At 41.9% G+C, this 18,989-nt stretch overlaps 1 protein-coding gene across 1 annotated transcript in view; it reads right to left on the bottom strand.

Annotated features, from left to right (window-relative positions):
* Positions 1-18,989, bottom strand: part of ipo11 (importin 11) — a 248,086-nt gene that overhangs the window by 227,988 nt on the left and 1,109 nt on the right. Inside the window, exons 2-3 of the mRNA XM_029716410.1 lie at positions 4,911-5,050; positions 1,005-1,105 (exon numbers count right to left, since the gene is read on the bottom strand). Of these exons, the coding sequence (XP_029572270.1) occupies positions 1,005-1,105; positions 4,911-5,048 (239 nt within the window). The 5' untranslated portion in view covers positions 5,049-5,050. The remainder of the gene's footprint in view (positions 1-1,004; positions 1,106-4,910; positions 5,051-18,989) is intronic.

Here is an 18,989-nt window from a genome sequence, read left to right as displayed (position 1 = left end):
GAGAGCGAGAGAGGGGAGGGAATCATGGAGAGGTAAGAATGTTAAGAAGAGTGAGGAAGGGGAGGTGGCAGCGGTGGATGAGAAAACAGGAATTAAATCAGGAGAGAGGGGAAGAGGGAAAGGAAGAGAGGGAGGGCTTGATTGAGTCTCATCCTTGTGGAAGAGAAACAGAAGAGGGGATTAAGTGAAGTGTAATGTGAAGAAGGGAAGAGGGACAAAGAAAGAGGGAAGTTTCCCCATCCCATACAAAGTAGCAGAGATCCTAACCCCGGTAGAAGTTTGTGCGACAAGCCAGCAGATAGTTTCCCCCAGTAAATTGGGCATCTTCGGTAGGCACTGGGTGCATTAAGCGCAAAGCAATGGCCAGGAGTTCATTGCACCTTCCACAGCAAGCAGAGGTGACAACGGCTCTGTTCGACAAATGACAATGAACTACCCACACCTACAAAATAAAAGAAGGGGGTACTTTGGAAGGAGAGCACAAGGGTGAGAGGTAAAAAAATAAAAGAATGGCTGGAGATTGCATAGGCAGAACTGATCGTCTTTGAGGTGAAGTGGTTAAAAACGGTCTTTGTTCTGTGGACCTGTAGGTGAACTTGAAACATTAAGCTAGTCAGCAATCCCATAGGTGTGAATGGAGAATACCATCCCATAGGTGTGAATGGAGAATACAATCCCATAGGTGTGAATGGAGAATACCATCCCATAGGTTGTGTCTGTACAATACAATCAGTAGGGCCTGCACTAGATGGACTTAAGAGAATGGCACCAATGAATGGCAATGTGAGCTCACAAAACACACACAGCTGAGCCCAATCAATTTGCAGAACTTGCCATTAATACTGAAACATGATGATGGGAGAGGTGTAACGGGTGTGGAAAGATGTTTTTGGAATCGTAAAATGGCGAGGTAAGAGAGAAGACGAGACAGAACCACAAGGAAGGTGAAAAGAGCGGAAAGAAGTAAGAGAAGAAGAGAGGGAGGTGAAAGAGAGAAGGCTTACTTTGGCGCGACTCTCCTCCAGTACCTGTCGATGCCATTTTTGAAGTAGAGCACGGCAAGCCATCGGACGTTAACATCCAACATGTGGTTGTTGAAGATATTCTAGAGGACAGAAAACACAGGGCAGCGTTTAAATAACTTAGTAGGTGGGAGGAATCAATATTATTTCAAATCACTGGGATAATGTCCTTGGCTGCAGGTGGAATTTCACAGCTATCCAAGGAGTTACAAAGTGCTTACATTCTTGGATTCTTGGATTAGGGGCTGGTTTGGAATTGGACCTCTTAATTAAGCCACACTGGCTGGCTGCTTATCTTAGCTGTCCTACAAGGATTTTTTGAGTGACAGAGAGAGAACCCAAACGTTGGGCTCATTAAAAAAAGATGTCCCAGCACCCGAGGTGAGTTCGGGGGAGGTGGGGGTGCATGAGAGGGGCATGCTGGGAGCTCGCAGTCTGGAGTACGCACCTGGCGCCAGACTGAGACAATCACAGCAGAGTGCTGCCACACTCCACTGTACACACACACACACTTCTCTCAGCAGGAGATCTGAAGGGTGAAGCTGCGTTGAGTAGCGAACCACAGGGGTGAGTGGGGGCAGAGTACAACAATGTTCTCTGTTATTAACTCAGTCCTGACTGTCTGAATACAGCAGAGAGTTCTAGGCTCAGAGCTGATTCAAACGGAGTTGTTGTGTGGGTAGAAAAAGCAGAGCCTGGCAGTGCAGTCTCAGTTGGGTGGCTGATGTGGCTAGGGTTGCAAAGGGAGGGTATATTACTGGAAACTTTCAAAAGTGTACCAATAAACTACCAGAATTTTGGCATCTTTCAAGGATTTTACGTAATCTATCACAAGAAATCCAGTGGCCCCTTAGGGTACTTCAGACTATCACAGGTGTCTGTAATAATCTCTGGCCCTCTGTGTGGCCTCATCACATGTAAAATATATGAAATATGATGATTTTAAAATAAATAGAAAACCGTAAAAAACATTAACCTAAATATAAACCATAAACTTAGTGAATACAAAATGTTTTTTTTTTTTTTTACTATGTCAATATGTATTCGCTGTCAATGTTTTGTCATTGTCATTTTTGTGAAAAAAGTCAAGTTGGAAGAGTTCATTGAAAATAATGCCTTGATTGATTAGATGCTTTTTAAATTAATTAGGCTATTTTCTCTTTAACCATATGGTCTATTGTTAAAGGAATTTTATATCTTTGATGATAATAATCAATAATCAATTCGCCTTGACTAATGCCCAAGGTTTGTAAGACAATGGGTTAAAATAATTAGGCAAGGACTCAGCTTTCTGCAAAAGGTATCTGTAGCTTTATTCAGAGAACGTTCTGAGGTCAGGATAACAAAACAGTCATTATATAGTTCTTGCTTTCTTACGCACATGCATTTACACACAAACTGTTGGTGACCTGCATCCCCCATAGACTTCTCACACTGTTTATCACTATCCCGAGCTCAGCCTGTTCTTTTCCCTCAAGGTTAGAAATGCTTTGAAGCTTACACTCCCTGGACCATCTGTCTCCTGGTGTACCTCCTGATTGCATACACACATTTCTTTCCCTATGCCGTGGTTCTTGGACTTTCCAGAAATAATCAAACTTATCGATCCCTACATTGATCATTACATTGATTATTCATTAACCATGCTGTATGACTAATAATTCATCATGGTTTATTGATTCATTTACCTTTAATAGATAATTCTCTTATCATCTATCTACAAGAAGGTCATGCACAATATGGACAAAGATATAGTGCATTCGGAAAGAAGGCTGTAATCGCTGCCAAAGGTGATTTGACAAAGTACTGAGTAAAGGGTCTGAATACCTATGCAAATGTGATAGCCAATTTATAAAACAAAATAAAAATCAAAAAATGTCTAAAAACCTGTTTTTCTTTGTCATTATGGGGTATTGTATGTAGATTGATGAGGGGAAAAAACAATTTAATCAATTTCAGAATAAGGCTGTAATGTAACAAAATCTGGAAAAAGTCAAGCGGTCTGAATACTTTCCCAATGCACTGTAAAATGTATATGAAAAGAAAAAATTGTTATTCAAGTATAAATTACTAAAGTTTTTATTTTGTAATTTAACCTTTATTTAACTAGATAAGTCAGTTAAGAACAAATTCATATTTACAATCACGGCCTACCCCGGCCAAACTAACGACGCTAGGCCAATTGTGCACCGCCCCATGGGACTCCCAATAACGGCCGGTTCTAATACAGCTTGGAATCGAACCAGGGTCTGTAGTGACACCTCTAGCACTGAGATTTTAACATTTAAGTCATATCCAGAGCGACTTACAGTAGTGAATGCATATATTTCATGCATTTTTAATTGTAATTTTTTTTTGTACTGGCCCCCGTGGGAATTGAACCCACAACCCTGGCGTTGCACACACCCCATGCTGGCGTTGCACACACCCCATGCTGGCGTTGCACACACCCCATGCTGGCGTTGCACACACCCCATGCTGGCGTTGCACACACCCCATGCTGGCGTTGCACACACCCCATGCTGGCGTTGCACACACCCCATGCTGGCGTTGCACACACCCATGCTGGCGTTGCACACACCCCATGCTGGCGTTGCACACACCCCATGCTGGCGTTGCACACACCCCATGCTGGCGTTGCACACACCCCATGCTGGCGTTGCACACACCCCATGCTGGCGTTGCACACACCCCATGCTGGCGTTGCACACACCCCATGCTGGCGTTGCACACACCATGCTGGCGTTGCACACACCATGCTGGCGTTGCACACACCATGCTCTACCAACTGAGCCACAGGGAAGACTAGATGCAGTGCCTTACACCGCTGCGCCACTCGGGAGAACACATTAAAACAGATTGCCATAGATTTTCTGTTGTTTAGAAAAATGACTGAAGATTATGGAAACCTTGGTAAATTACCGTTGGCTTTGCAACCCTAGGAGTGGCTAACAACCACCTACTGTAACAAGGTTTTGGATAGCTGATGGATAGAGATCAACAAAGACCATCCTGAATGAGAAGAGAATGGGACAGATTAGATTCCTTTACAGCCCCTATGGAGTAACTCTCTCACACACACACACACACAGACACACACACTCCTGCTACTATGGTTTACCCCATGGCTCTAACAGCAGCACAGTGACACATCAACCTGGGCTAGACTGGGGCATTGTGTGTAACCTAATGGTCTAGCATTTGTGACAGGGACTAATGCAATGTGACAATGGGATGACAGTCAAGGTTAGTGTACAGCTGAGCACCAGTGAGCATCCCATCCATTTCTCTGTCACTATCTCTACCATTCCTGTTCATTTTTTAAAACTTTTTAATTGTATTATTGTAGTGAGGGTGGGGTGATTTGTTAGTAGTGATTGTAATCAGGGCAAAACTGCCCACAGATATTCTTTATGGAAACCACACAAGCTGATCGCCGCTGCCGTTGTTGTTGCTGCTGCTGCTGCTGTTGTTGTTATTATTGATATCCAGTCTTCTCTAACATTTGAGAACCCAGTTACATATAGCATCACATCACCACAGCTTTGCATACATCAAGATGATCCAAAACCACAAGAGAAGCATGTTGGGCCCACAGAAGGCCTACCTTTTTAAAAATGTCTGCATAAATTGACCCAAAACTTTCTAACCCATATCCTATCTATCGTGTAATAATTAGGGGAACAACCTTAACTTGAGGAACTCAAAGCTTTGCACAAATCAATGGATGATATGTGGTAAGCTCCAGTACAGACGTTGGTGCCTGTGTTTGCTTGTGTGCGCGCGCGTGTGTGTGTTTGCCTGTGTGTGCATGCGCGTTTGCCTGTGTGTGTGTGTGTGTGTGTGTGTGTGTGTGTGTGTGTGTGTGTGTGTGTGTGTTTGACATACCAGCAGTACAGAGTAGAAACCAGGTTGTGTCTCCCACTGTCGTAGCTGCTCCTCAGCAGGCTTCAGTAGAGCAGTATCCTGACTGGTGGCCTGGGTCAGGGCCTGTAGGACCACCGAGCTGGCACTCTCCATATCCATACCTGGAGACACCCGGGGGTTAGAGAGCGAGAGAGAGAGAGAGGACCGGGGTGGAACAGAAGGGGGAGAGGAGAATGAAAGGGAGAGGGGACAGAGACAGAGAGACAGGGAGACAGAGACAGAAAGAGTGAGAAGGGTTCAGCACCACCTTCCCATAACATTTTTACTGTAGGAATATGGAAATGATTAAACTTCAGTAGAAGGCACAAGGCAGACATTATGTCTGCACAAATAGACAAACCAAAGAGGTCTTTACATGCCTCTTCATCCCACCCCTCCTTTCATCATCACGGTCCTCTCTCGCTCTATAACAGATCACAATGTAAGTAAAATCACTCAGAGGCTAGAATGGTAGTCCCAATGACGCAGGCAGGCACAGCCTTGACACAGCAGAGCAACACACCTGGTCCTCATGGAGGCAGCACCCTCTGCAACTTTGACGGAAATCATTCTATCCTACAGTCGAAACTGCCTGACTTGTAAATTTCAAAAAGGGAGACCCGAGTCAATCTATTTCCAATGATACCCAGAAGAACTAACAATGATACTCCCTGAAGAAATAGGCTATACTGCTCTCTGTCTGTACGGCATGACTTTCAATTATTTCTCAGCATTGACTGAAATAACTTTGAATGTTTCATGTAATGTTATTTTACTACCCACTTGATAACGTCTACATCCCAGCAGATTTGGTTGTTTTTAGGGAGACAGGGAAGTAAAAAAAATAAAAAATGTTAATTTAAAAAAACTAAAAGCTGCTTTACCCAACCGTGTGGAGACTGAATGGGCCTCCAGTGTTATGTAAGCCTGAAACCAGGTTTGATCATTTGTAAGTCTAAATTGAATTCATGATGATAGACACATAGGATGTTTCTCTCGTTACATAGAGGCCCAATGCACTTTTTGATTCAAAACACAATGGTGAGTTCTATAACAAGTAATAAACCTAATGGCACAATGGAAAACAGCATCTAGTGGTTTAAGTGTAGATGCTGCTGCATGCATATAGATAATATCCCCATAATCTAAAATAGACATAAAAATGGCGTGGACAATTTCCTTCCTATTAACATCAAGCCAGATACCAAGATATTTGTAGGATGGAAGGAACTCAATTTGTGTACCATTCAAAATAGTCATTACAAATTCATTTAAATCTGGGTTATGGGACTTACAATCTATATAAATAATACTGGTAATGCAGTAACAAAAATATATCCGATTGATTAACATTAAGAATACCATTTACAGATAGAAAATAACGTAGCTGTTTATGGACCAATGATTCTAGTATTTTTGCAAGACAAAGGAGCCTGGAAATGGGCCGAAAACTATCGAGATCACTACTATCCCGCCCTTATAAAGTTGTAGCACAAAAGCCGCTTTCCACGCTTTTTGAAAATGTCCTGATACTAAAGTAAAAAAAAATTGTTACTGAGCCAGCAATGACGGGCGCTGCATATTAAGCACAGACGGGTCCAAATTGTCAGCCCCTAATGACTTCTTGATGTCAATAGCAAATAAGGCAGCAAGAACTTGTTTCTGTGAGTTGCCAAAAAGTCTACCACTTCCCAAGTTATGTGAGGGTGACTGATCATTCATCGAGGCAACTGGAAGCTGTATGTGGGAAGAACAGTCAATTAACTGGTCAAGACCAGTAAGAATACCATTTCTTTCAAATAGGAAACCAGCTCAGATAAAATGCTAATTAAAAGCGTCAGAAATAGTAACTTTATCAGTATTGATAGAGTCTAAAACTACTTGCTTAGGCCGGAAAGTAGAATTACCCGGCTTTGGTGAATTATCAGTTTTCCAAAATTTAGAGGGATCACTTAGTCTGCCATAGCGCTAAGGAAGTCATTTGATTTGGCCTGTTTAACTGAGGCAGTGCACATACACCATATATACAAAAGTATGTGGACACCCCTTCAAATTAGTGGATTCGGCTATTTCAGCCACACCCAATGCTGACAGGTGTATAAAATTGAGCACAACCATGCAATTTCCATACACAAACATTGGCAGTGGAATAGCCTTATTGAAGAGCTCAGTGACTTGCAACGTGGCACCATCATAGGGTGCCACCTTTCCAACAAGTCAGTTCGTCAAATTTCTGCCCTGCAAGAGCTGACCCGGTCAACTGTAAGTGGTTATTGTGAAGTGGAAACGTCCAGGAGCAAAAACGTCTCAGCCGCGAAGTGGTAGGCCACAAGTTCACAGAACGAGATCGCCAATTACTGAAGTGCATAGCACTTAAAAATCATCTCAGCACAAGAACTGTTCGTTGGGAGCCTCATGAAATGGGTTTCCATGGCCGAGCAGCCGCACACAAGCCTAAGATCACCATAAGCAATGCGAAACGCTGGAGTGGTGTAAAGCTCGCCGCCATTAGACTCTGGAGTCATGGAAACGCGTTCTCTGGAGTGATGAATCACGCTTCACCATCTGGCAGTCCGACAGATGAATCTGGGGTTTCAATGCCAGGAGAACGCTACCTTCCCCAACGCATAGTACCAACTGTAAAGTTTGGTGGAGGAGGAATAATGGTCTGGGGCTGTTTTTCATGGTTCAGGAAAGGCAACCTGAGTTCCAGGGAAGGGAAATCTTATGCTACAGCATACAATGACATTCTATACTGAACAAAAATATAAACGCCACATGTAAAGTGTTGGTCCTATGTTTCATGAACAGAAATAAATTGCATAAGTTTTCGATATGCACAAAAAACGTATTTTTCTCAAATTCTGTGGACAAATTTGTTTACATCCCTGTTAATGAGCATTTCTCCTTTGCCAAGATAATCCATCCACCTGACAGGTGTGGCATATCAAGCAGCTGATTAAACAGCATGTCTATTACACAGGTGCACCATGTGCGGGGACAATCAAAGGCCACTAAGATGTGCAGTTTTGTCAAACACCACAATGCCACAGATGTCTCAAGTTTTAAGGGAAAGTACAATTAGCATGCTAACTGCAGGAATGTCCACCAGAGCTGTTGAATGGGGAATTGAAGAATTTCTCTACCATAAGCCACCTCCAACGTCATTTTAAAGAATTTGGCAGTACGTCCAACTGGCCTCACAACCGCAGACCACATATAACCACGCCAGACCAAAACCTCCACATATGGCTTCTTCACCCGCAGGATCGTCTGAGGGGGGAGGTGATGAGTATTTCTGTCTGTGGGGAAAAACGAATTCTGATTGGCTGGGCATGGCTCCCCAGTGGGTGTGCCTATGCCCTCCCAGGCCCACCCATGGCTGCGCCCCTGCCCAGTCATGTGAAATCCATAGATTAGGGCCTAATTTATTGATTTAATTTAACTGATTTCCTTATATGAACTGTAACTCGGTAAAATCATCTAAATTGTTGCATGTTGCATTTATATTTTTGTTCAGTATACTGTAGATAATTCTGTGCTTCCAAATTAGTGGCAACAGTTTGGGGAAGGCCCTTTCCTGTTTCAGCATGACAATGCCCGTGCACAAAGCAAGGTCCATACAGAAATGGTTTGTCGAGATTGGTGTAAAATAACTTGACTGGCCTGCACCGAGTCCTGACCTCAACTCCATCGAACACCTTCGGGATGAATTGGAACGTCGACTGCAAGCCAGGCCCAATTACCAAACATCAGTGCCCGACCTCACTAATGCTCTTGCGGTTGAATGGAAGCAAATCCCCGCAGCAATGTCCCAACATCTAGTGGAAAGCCTTCAGAGAAGAGTGGAGGCTTTTATAGCAGCAAAGAGGGGACCAACTCCATATTAATGCCCATAATTTTAGAATGAGACATTCGACGAGCAGGTGTCCACATACTTTTTGTCAAGTAGTGTATTTCTCAATTGCCTAAATAGCTAATGAGCCAGTTAGTCTAGCCTTGGCCCAGACTTGATTTCTTATCAAGAGGCAGTCAGAGTACAGGACAGTACCATGGATTAGTTCGTTTTTTGACTGTGAATCAATTGAAAAGGGGCATGTTTATCAACCAGAGGTAAAAATGGATGAGAAAAATTAAAGTGGCAAAACAGTGTCTGGAATACAGCTAGTATAAAAAAGCTCTGCATAACACAGATTATGAAGGAATGCCTGGGGTGAGAATTTCCACTTACACAGTAGACCATAGCAATAAATATAAATATTTTGGCTTACGGACACTTGTAAGAAAGCATTATGGCATAAAAGAAGGTCTTACATAAATAGCCCCTTTTTTTGCCCATCACATCTGAAAATGTTGTGGTCCGCAATGGCAACGTCCTTATCCATAATCAAATTATTCAGCCAGGTCTGAGAGAGAACCACAACTTCTGGGCTAGTGTCATGCACCCAGACATCCATCCAGAAAGTCCAGTTTAGACATCAGGCTTCGCACATTTATATGTAACAGTCCAAGCCCTCTGCGAGGCTTGAAAACAGCAGGAGTATCCATGGTGACAAGAGTCAATCAAACTGGATGAGATAACCACAATAGGCTTCCTGATTGGATTCAAAGTTGCAGAGCTAATAGTAGAATTAAGGTAAATGTGCACAAGATTACTATGGACAATACCCCTATGCTTGTGGACACGTAGCAAAACATTAGCTTGATATAAAACTATTAATAGCATAGGTGGAGCTAACAATAGTGAGTTCCTTAAGGCAGCAAACAGAGCGATCAACAGAAATGTAATTAACAAGCACAGAATGGCTATTTACAATACCCTATAAACATGGGAAGCTGTGGTGGAATGATATCGCTGAGATTTAATGAGAGTAGATACATTTGAGGAGTTAAAGGCAATGAAAAGTCTAAATCATGTACTTCATGAAATTTGATGATATGTCGATTAAACCAGATCAAAGTATAATGACCAAAGTATGAAAAATGACCGTTGCTTCTACATTGATAAAGTGTGATCATAAAAAGTTACTGGTCCTTGCCCATGTCAAACATTTGGATTCAGGAGGCGGGATTATTAAGGGGATAGGGTGACGTCACTAACTCATTTTAATACACCAAATGGTAACATGATAGTCGCTTACCTAATTTAAGTACCGGCTTGTAACCAACATTGGAGAAGGTGTGTTTGCGGAAGGGCGTGGTTTATATAGCTAGATAGCTACTCTACTGGTGCCAAAATGTTACTGTAGGGTGTCAGCAAATATAATTAAAAGTTTACACTATTCATCTACGGCAAAGACACTTACGACATGCCAAATGGGAGATTTATATAAAAAAATTAAACAATTGATGTAATTTCAATGTTGTTTGAGTTTCTTTGTGTATCACCAAATTTGCTTGAGAGGATTTTACTTTCACAAGTTTCTTGACATAGGCGTTTCAAAGAGCTGTCAGCCAAGATTCCTTCACACTCAACCAGTCTTTTCAAACATCCTGGTAGTTAGATATGAGAGACAAATAACTTTTTCTCCGGGAAAAATATTATGGGTGATATTTAGTCACTCAAAAAGCTATTTTACATGGGAATCGGCATGACTTTTCAGGACCTTTAAAAAGACAAAAAACAAGCTGAAAAACTTAGGCCTATCAAGTAGGCTAGGACAGTGAAATATATGATAATGTAAACGGGCAATCCGGGATTGGTACATACATGTTTTTACTTTTAAACACACACAAAGCTATGCTCCCTCATGTTTTATCCACATATCCCTTTGGAATTGACACACAACACTGCATATCTCCAGCAATGGATAAAAGCCACTCGTACACCACCAGTGCCATAAAGCTACAAGAACAGTGACAGACAGCCAGAAATCAGAGCGCAAAGTGTGCAGGGGAAGGCCTATTCAGTATGGAAATCAGCTTTGCTAGACTGCCATCTAGAGGCATGAAGAAATTAGAATCCAAAATACCAAACAAGAGAGAATACTGTTGTGTAGGCCTACAGAGGAGCCTATGGTTATTGATGCTAAATCACTCAGTACAAATAAGTGATAAAGATCACATTGCAACACGTTTTAAACTAACCCAAACTGAATCTCAATAGCCTTTCCTCGACTCCTTCTCCAAACCTTCACTCACTTCCTACTCAGTCAGATGGAAGTGAGGAAAGGATTCAAGGAGAGGAAACAAGTATAAGAGGAAACATGCTTGTTAGCAAGAGTCATGTCTGAAAAATGTATTTAAATTCACTGCCAAAAGAACACATTAGAACACATGTATTTACTTATTTTTAGAAAAGAAAAAAAGATGATGGAAAAGCGTATCCAGTGCAAACTTAAATGACTAAAACCAGATAATGTAGAAAAGATAAATGGACCTATACATTTAAGTAAGAGTATATTTGAAATAAAAATAAAATAAAAGCTAGACAGTCAGAGAGAATTTAAAATAAAATCTGCATTCAGGAGTATTTTTATCATGGCATAGGGCATGTTTGAGTCACTCGGATTGCATAAACCATGGCAAAATGTGTAGAATTGCCGGGAATTAGCTTTAAACAGCTACAATGTCACCGCGTCCAACAGGAGGTCGGTGATCGCACCATTTGCCATGCCCATGTCAACACCCCAGCCAAGCCCAACACCAAAGAGTACTACACATTTTCACAGACCTGTCTTTACAGCTGTCTCTCTCTTTGTTTTTTTACTTCACAGTAAAATGACACTACTGGCAGACTGGTCTTTGAGTCAGCGCATATGACAAGTCAAAATAAGGCAATTTCTCAACTCCCCACATTATATTTGAGCATTTTGAAATGTCAAGCAAAATTAAATGTTCTATGTTCTTGCCCCATCCGTTAGCCATAAGATTCCGGCCTTATGCTCGCCGTAATTAGGTTGTCATTATGGGGTGTTGTGTAGATTGATGAGGAAAATGTTCTATTTAATCCATTTTAGAATAAAACATAAAATGTGAAGAAAAAAATGTGAAAAAAGTCAAGGGGTCGGAAATACTTTCCGAATGTACTGTATATACACACACACAAACTGGCAAGTGTCTACACTGACATTTTCAACCTCTCCCTGACCAAGTCTAACACCTACATGTTTCAAGCAGACCACCATTGTCCATGCCCAAGAAAGCAAAGGCAACCTGCCTAAATTATTACCAACCCATAGGAGTGTGGTGCAGGGACAACAACCTCTCCCTCAACATGTGCAAGACAAAGGAGATGATCGTGGACTTCAGGAAAAGGAGGGTCAAACATGCCCCAATTCACATCGACGGGGTTGTAGTGGAGCGGGTCAACAGTTAAGTTCCTTGGTGTCCACATCAACAAACTACTATGGTCGAAACACACCACGAAAGTCGTGAAGAGGGCACAACAACACCTTTTCCTCCTTCAGGAGACTGAAAAAAATTGGTACGGTTCCCCAGATTAGAGGTCGACCGATTAATCGGAATGACCGATTAATTAGGGCCGATTTCAAGTTTTCATAACAATCTGTAATCTGCATTTTTGGATGCCGATTATGGCTAATTATATTGCAATCCACAAGGAGACTGCATGGCAGGCTGACCACCTGTTACTTGAGTGCAGGCAGCAAGGAGCCATGGTAAGTTGCTAGTTAGCATTAAACTTATCTTATAAAAAACAATCAATCTTAACATTATCACTAGTTAACTACACATGGTTGATGATATTACTAGTTTAACTAGCTTGTCCTGCGTTGCATATAATCAATGCGGTGCCTGAAATTGTGTCACTTCTCTTTCGTTCAGTGTAAGCAGAGTCAGGGTATATGCAGCAGTTCGGGTTGCCTGGCTCGTTGCGAACTGTGTGAAGACCATTTCTTCCTAACAAAGACCGTAATTAATTTGGCAGAATTTTACAAAATTATGACATAACATTGAAGGTTGTGCAATGTAACAATATTATATTTAGACTTAGGGATGCCACCCGTTCGATAAAATACGAAACGGTTCTGTATTTTACTGAAAGAATAAATGTTTTGTTTTCGAGATGATAGGTCATTAATATGGTCAAATCCGGAAACTAAGACTAATATTTCTGTGTGTTTATTATATTATAATTAGGTCTATGATTTGATAGAGCAGTCTGACTGAGCGGTGGTAGGCAGCAGCAGGCTCGTAAGCATTCATTCAAACCGCACTTTCCTGCGTTTGCCAGCAGCTCTTTGCAATGCTTGAAGCACAGCGCTGTTAATGACTTCAAGCCTATCAATTCCCGAGATTAGGCTGGCAATACTAGTGCCTATAAGAACATCCAGTAGTCAAAGGTATATGAAATACAAAAGGTACAGAGAGGAAAAACTCCTATAATAACCACAACCTAAAACTTCTTAATTGGGAATATTGAAGACTCATGTTAAAAGGAAACACAAGCTTTCATATGTTATCCTGTTCTGAGCAAAGAACTTAAACGTTAGCTTTTTAACATGGCACATATTGCACTTTTACTTTCATCTCCAACACTGTTTTTGCATTATTTAAACAAAATTGAACATGTTTCAATATTTATTTGAGGCTAAATTGATTTTATTTATATATAATATGTTAAGTTAAAATAACAGCGTTCATTCAGTATTGTTGTAATTGTCATTATTACAAATATATGTAAAAAAATTGGCCGATTAATCGGTATCGGATTTTTTTGGTCCTCCAATAATCGGTATCAGCGTTGAAAAATCATAATCAGTCGACCTCTACCCCAGATCCTCAAAAAGTTCTACAGCTGCAATATCGAGAGCATCCTGACTGGTTGCATCACTGCCTGGTAGGCTGCAGAAATGGCCAGGGCAATAAAATGCAATGTCCATACTGTGAAGTGCCTTTAAACAGTTTGGAACATTCCAGAAAATGATGTCATGGCTTTAGAAGCTTCTGATAAGCTAATTGACATCATTTGAGTCAATTGGAGGTGTACCTGTGGATGTATTTCAAGGCCTACCTTCAAACTCAGTGCCTCTTTGCTTCACATCATTGGAAAATCAAAAGAAATTAGCCAAGACCTCAGACCAATAATTGTAGACCACCACAAGTCTGGTTCATCCTTGGGAGCAATTTCCAAACGCCTGAAGGTACCACATTCATCTGTACAAACAATAGTAGGCAAGTATAAACACCATGGGACCACACAGCCGTCATACCGGTCAAGAAGGAGAAGCATTCTGTCTCCTAGAGACGAACGTACTTTGGTGCAAAAAGTGAAAATCAATCCCAGAACAACAGCAAAGGACCTTATGAAGATGCTGGAGGAAACAGGTACAAAAGTATCTATATCCACAGTAAAACGAGTCCTATATCGACATAACCTGAAAGGCCGCTCAGCAAGGAAGAAGCCACTGCAGCAAAACTGCCGTAAAAAAGCCAGACTACAGTTTGCAAATGCACATGGGGACAAAGATCGTACTTTTGGAGAAATGTCCTCTTGTCTGATGAAACAAAAATAGAACTGTTTGGCCATAATGACCATCGTTATGTTTGGAGGAAAAAGGGGGAGGCTTGCAAGCCGAAAAACACCATCCCAACCGTGAAGCACGGGGGTGGCAGCATCATGTTGTGGGGGTGCTTTGCTGCAGGAGGAACTGGTGCACTTCACAAAATAGATGGCACCGTGAGGGAGGAAAATGATGTGGATATATTGAAGCAACATCTCAAGACAACAGTCAGGAGTTAAAGCTTGGTCGCAAATGGGTCTTCCAAATGGACAATGACCCCAAGCATACTTCCAAAGTTGTGGCAAAATGGCTTAAGGACAACAAAGTCAAGGTATTGGAGTGGCCATCACAAAGCCCTGACCTCAATCCCATATAAAATGTGTGGGCAGAACTGAAAGAGTATGCGAGCAAGGAGGCCTACAAACCTGACTCAGTTACACCAGCTCTGTCAAGAGGAATGGGCCAACATTCACCCAACTTATTGCGGGAAGCGTGTGGAAGGCTACCCGAAACTTTTGACCCAAGTTAAACAATTTAAAGGCAATGCTACCAAACACTAATTGAGTGTATGTAAACATCTGACCCACTGGGAATGTGATGAAAGAAAGAAAAGCTGAAATGAATCATTCGACAACTATTATTCTGACATTTCACATTCTTAAAATAAAATTGTGATCTAACTGACCTAAGACAGGGAATTTTTACTAGGATTAAATTTCAGGAATTGTGAAAACGGAGTTTAAATGTATTTGGCTAAGGTGTATGTAAATTTCCGACTTCAACTGTATTCACCCCCTTTGCTATGAAGCCCCTAAAGAAGATTTGGTGAAACCAATTACCTTCAGAAGTCACATAATTAGTTAAAGCCCACCTGTGTGAAATCTATTTAAGTGTGACATGATCTGTCAAATGATCTCAGTATATATACTTGTTCTGAAAGGGCCCAGAGTCTGCAACACCACTAAGCAAGGAGCACCACCAGAAGTATATAAGTACAGATCAGGGTTGGGTTATAAAAAAAATACCAGAAACTTTGAACATGCCGCGGAGCACCATTAAATCCGTTATTAAAATGTTTTAAGAATATGGCACTACAACAAACCTGCCAAGAGAGGGCTGCCCACCAAAACTCACAGACTAGGCAAGGTGGGCATTAATCAGAGAGGCAATAAAGAAACCAAAGATAACCCTTAAGGAGCTGCGGAGATTGGAAAATGTGTCCATAGGACCATTTAAGCCGTACACTCCACAAAGCTGGGCTTTACGGAAGTGTGGCCAGAATAAAGGCACTGCTTAAAGTAAAAAATGAGCAAACACGTTTGGTGTTCGCGAACAGGCATGTGGGAGACTCCCCAAACACATGGAAGAAGGTACTCTGGTCAGATAAGACTAAAATTGAGCTTTTTGGCCATCAAGGAAAACGCTATGTCTGGCACAAACCCAACACCTCTCATCACCCTGAGAACACCATCCCAAGAGTGAAGCATGGTGGAGGCAGCATCATGCTGTGGGGAATTTTTTCATTGGCAGGGACTGGGAAACTGGTCAGAATTGAAGAAATAATGGATGGCATTAAATACAGGGGCATTTTTCTGGGGAAACCTGTTTCAGTCTTCCAGAAATTTGAGACTGGGACGGAGGTTCACCTTCCAGCAGGACAATGGCCCTAAGCATACTGCTAAAGCAACACTCGAGTGGTTTAGGGGAAACATTTAAATGTCTTGGAATGGCCTAGTCAAAGCCCAGACCTCAATCCAATTGAAGATTCCTGTACACCAGCAGAACCCATCCAACTTGAAGGAGATGGAGCAGTTTTGCCTTGAAGAATGGGCAAAAATCCCAGTGGTTAGATGTGCCAAGCTTATAGAGACATACCCCAAGAGACTTGCAGCTGTAATTGCTGCAAAAGGTGGCTCTACAAAGTATTGACTTTGGGGGTTGAATAGTTATGCACGCTCAAGTTCAGTTATTTTGTCTTATTTCTTGCTTGTTTCACAATAAAAAATATTTTGCATCTTCAAAGTTGTAGGCATGTTTTGTAAATCAAATGATACAAACCCCCCCAAAAAATATATTTTAATTCCAGGTTGAAAAGGCAACAAAATAGGAAAAATGCCAAGGGGGTGAATACTTTCGCAAGCCACTGTACATGTCAAGCAGTGAAGTTACAGCTCTGTCTGTCCGTGACCTCTCTTCCTTAGTGCGCACTGTCACTGTGTCCGTTTCCATCTTGTCCACCTGTGTATGTAACATTTCACGTAAACCCAGTTTGTCTGCATCGAAATAGCGGTCCTTGTACTTAGTATCGAGCATGGTGGCGACACAGTAAAAAGGCTCAGAAAATGCCACCGAATCGCTTGTTCACAGCCTGTGTCAGCAGTTTTGTTGAGCAGGCGTTTCAATGCCATGACAAAGGGTATAAGTTTCAATACATGTTCTCAAATGCCATTGAAATGGCAGCAGCGGTATGACAACCAGCACATTCATGAGCATGCAATACAACTTTCCTCAGTTCGAAATCCTCGACAACCCACTGTCCTGTCAGACTCAGCTTGCTTATGGGGCTGATATTGCTGGTCCAAATGTCAGTCAGATGTTGCCCTACTGGAGTTACACAGTAATAATGTCACTGCTATTAGCCTCACGACATACTATGGAACGCCGTTTGGGTCGTTGATTGTCAAAAAAAGATATGTCAAATAACACTATTTGACACGTTAAATAAGCATTTAATTTGACACGTCAAATAACACAGTTCTATTATAGAATGTTGTGTGTTCTGAATTTGCATGTGCAAGCCAAGCGCCACCACTACTATCAGTAGCACTGTCAAAGCTGTACAAAAAAGTCTGCAAACAAGCAAACACCGGCCACGAACGACGAGTTTACAATACTGAGTTGGTAATTAAGCATTATTTGTTCGACCGCACCTTCTGGGGTAGCTAGCTAGCTTCAGCTTGCTAGCACCCCTACAACCAGCGTGAAGACAATGACCAGTAGAAACTGCGGTCATTTTCACTATTCTTAGCAATGATTTAGGAATCCTAGTGACTGAGCAATGGAAGGCACCAGCATGCTCGTAAGCATTCATTCAGAGTACTTTCGTGCGTTTTGCCAGCAGCTCTTCGCAATACTTCAAGCATTGCGCTGTTTATGACCTCAAGCCTATCAACTCCCGAGATTAGGCTGGTGTAACCGATGTGAAATGGCTAGCTAGTTAGCGGGGTGCGCACTAATAGCGTTTCAAACGTCACTCGCTCTGAGACTTGGAGTTGTTCCCCCCCTTGCTCTGCATGGGTAACGCTGCTTCGAGGGTGGCTGTTGTCGATGTGTTCCTGGAGCGAGGAGAGGGACGGAAGCTATACTGTTACACTGGCAATACTAAAGTGCCTATAAGAACGTCCAATAGTCAAAGGTATATGAAATACAAATCGTATAGAGAGAAATAGTCCTATAATAACTACAACCTAAAACTTCTTATCTGGGAATATTTAAGACTCATGTTAAAAGGAACCACCAGCTTTCATATGTTCCCATGTTCTGAGCAAGGAACTTAAACGTTAGCTTTCTTACAAGGCACATATTGCACTTTTACTTTCTTCTCCAACACTTTATTTTTGCATTATTTAAACCAAATTGAACATGTTTCATTATTTATTTGAGGCTAAATTGATTTTATTGATGTACTATATTAAGTTAAAATAAGTGTTTTTTCAGTATTGTTGTAATTGTCATTATTACAATTTTTTTTTTTAAATGTTTAAAAGTATTTTATTTTTTAAACCGGCCGATTAATCGGTAGCGGCTATTTTTGGTCCTCTTATAACCAGTATCGGCGTTGAAAACTCATAATCGGTCGACCTCTACCTCTGACCCTATTTACGGGGTTTGAGTTACTGGCTTACTTGTGCTCTTCCATGCAGTCCCTAGGAGGGGTGCGTCACTTGAGTGGGTTGAGTCACTGACGTGATCTTAGGGTAGTAAGTTGGTGGTCTGTTGATATCCCTGTAGTGGTGTGGGTGCTATCCCTTGGCAAAGTGGGTGGAGTTATATTCTACCTGGTTGGGTATCATTGTATGGGACAACAGTGTCCCCCGACCCTGTCTCAGCCGCCAGTATCTATGCTGCAATAGTCTATGTGCCGGGAGGCTAGGGTCAGTCTTATATCTGGTGTCCCGTGTGAATTTAAGTATTTCTCTCTCTCCCTCCCTCCCAAAGGACCTGAGCCTTAGAACCATGCCTCAGGACTACCTGGCCTGATGATTCATTGCTGTCCACCTGGTCGTGCTGCTGCTCCAGTTTCAACTGTTCAGCATGGAGCTATGGAACCCCTGACCTGTTCACCGGACGCGCTACCTTGTCCCGGCCCTGTTTTTTTCTTCTTTCACCGAATGCTCGGCTATGAAAAGCCAACTCACATTTACTCCAGAGGTACTTACCTGTTGCACCCTCTACAACCACTGTGATTGTTATTTGACCTTGCTGGTCATCTATGAACATCTTGAAGAACAATCTGGCCATGTGCTCTCTGTTTTAGGCTGGGTTTCTGTATACGCATTTTGTGACATCTGCTGATGTAAAAAGGGCTTTATAAATA

This window comes from Salmo trutta, chromosome 27, assembly GCF_901001165.1.
Source record: "Salmo trutta chromosome 27, fSalTru1.1, whole genome shotgun sequence".
In the NCBI taxonomy this organism is placed as follows: Eukaryota; Metazoa; Chordata; class Actinopteri; order Salmoniformes; family Salmonidae; genus Salmo; species Salmo trutta.
Note: the sequence above shows the minus strand (reverse complement) of the source record. Positions and strands in the feature narration are given on the sequence as shown.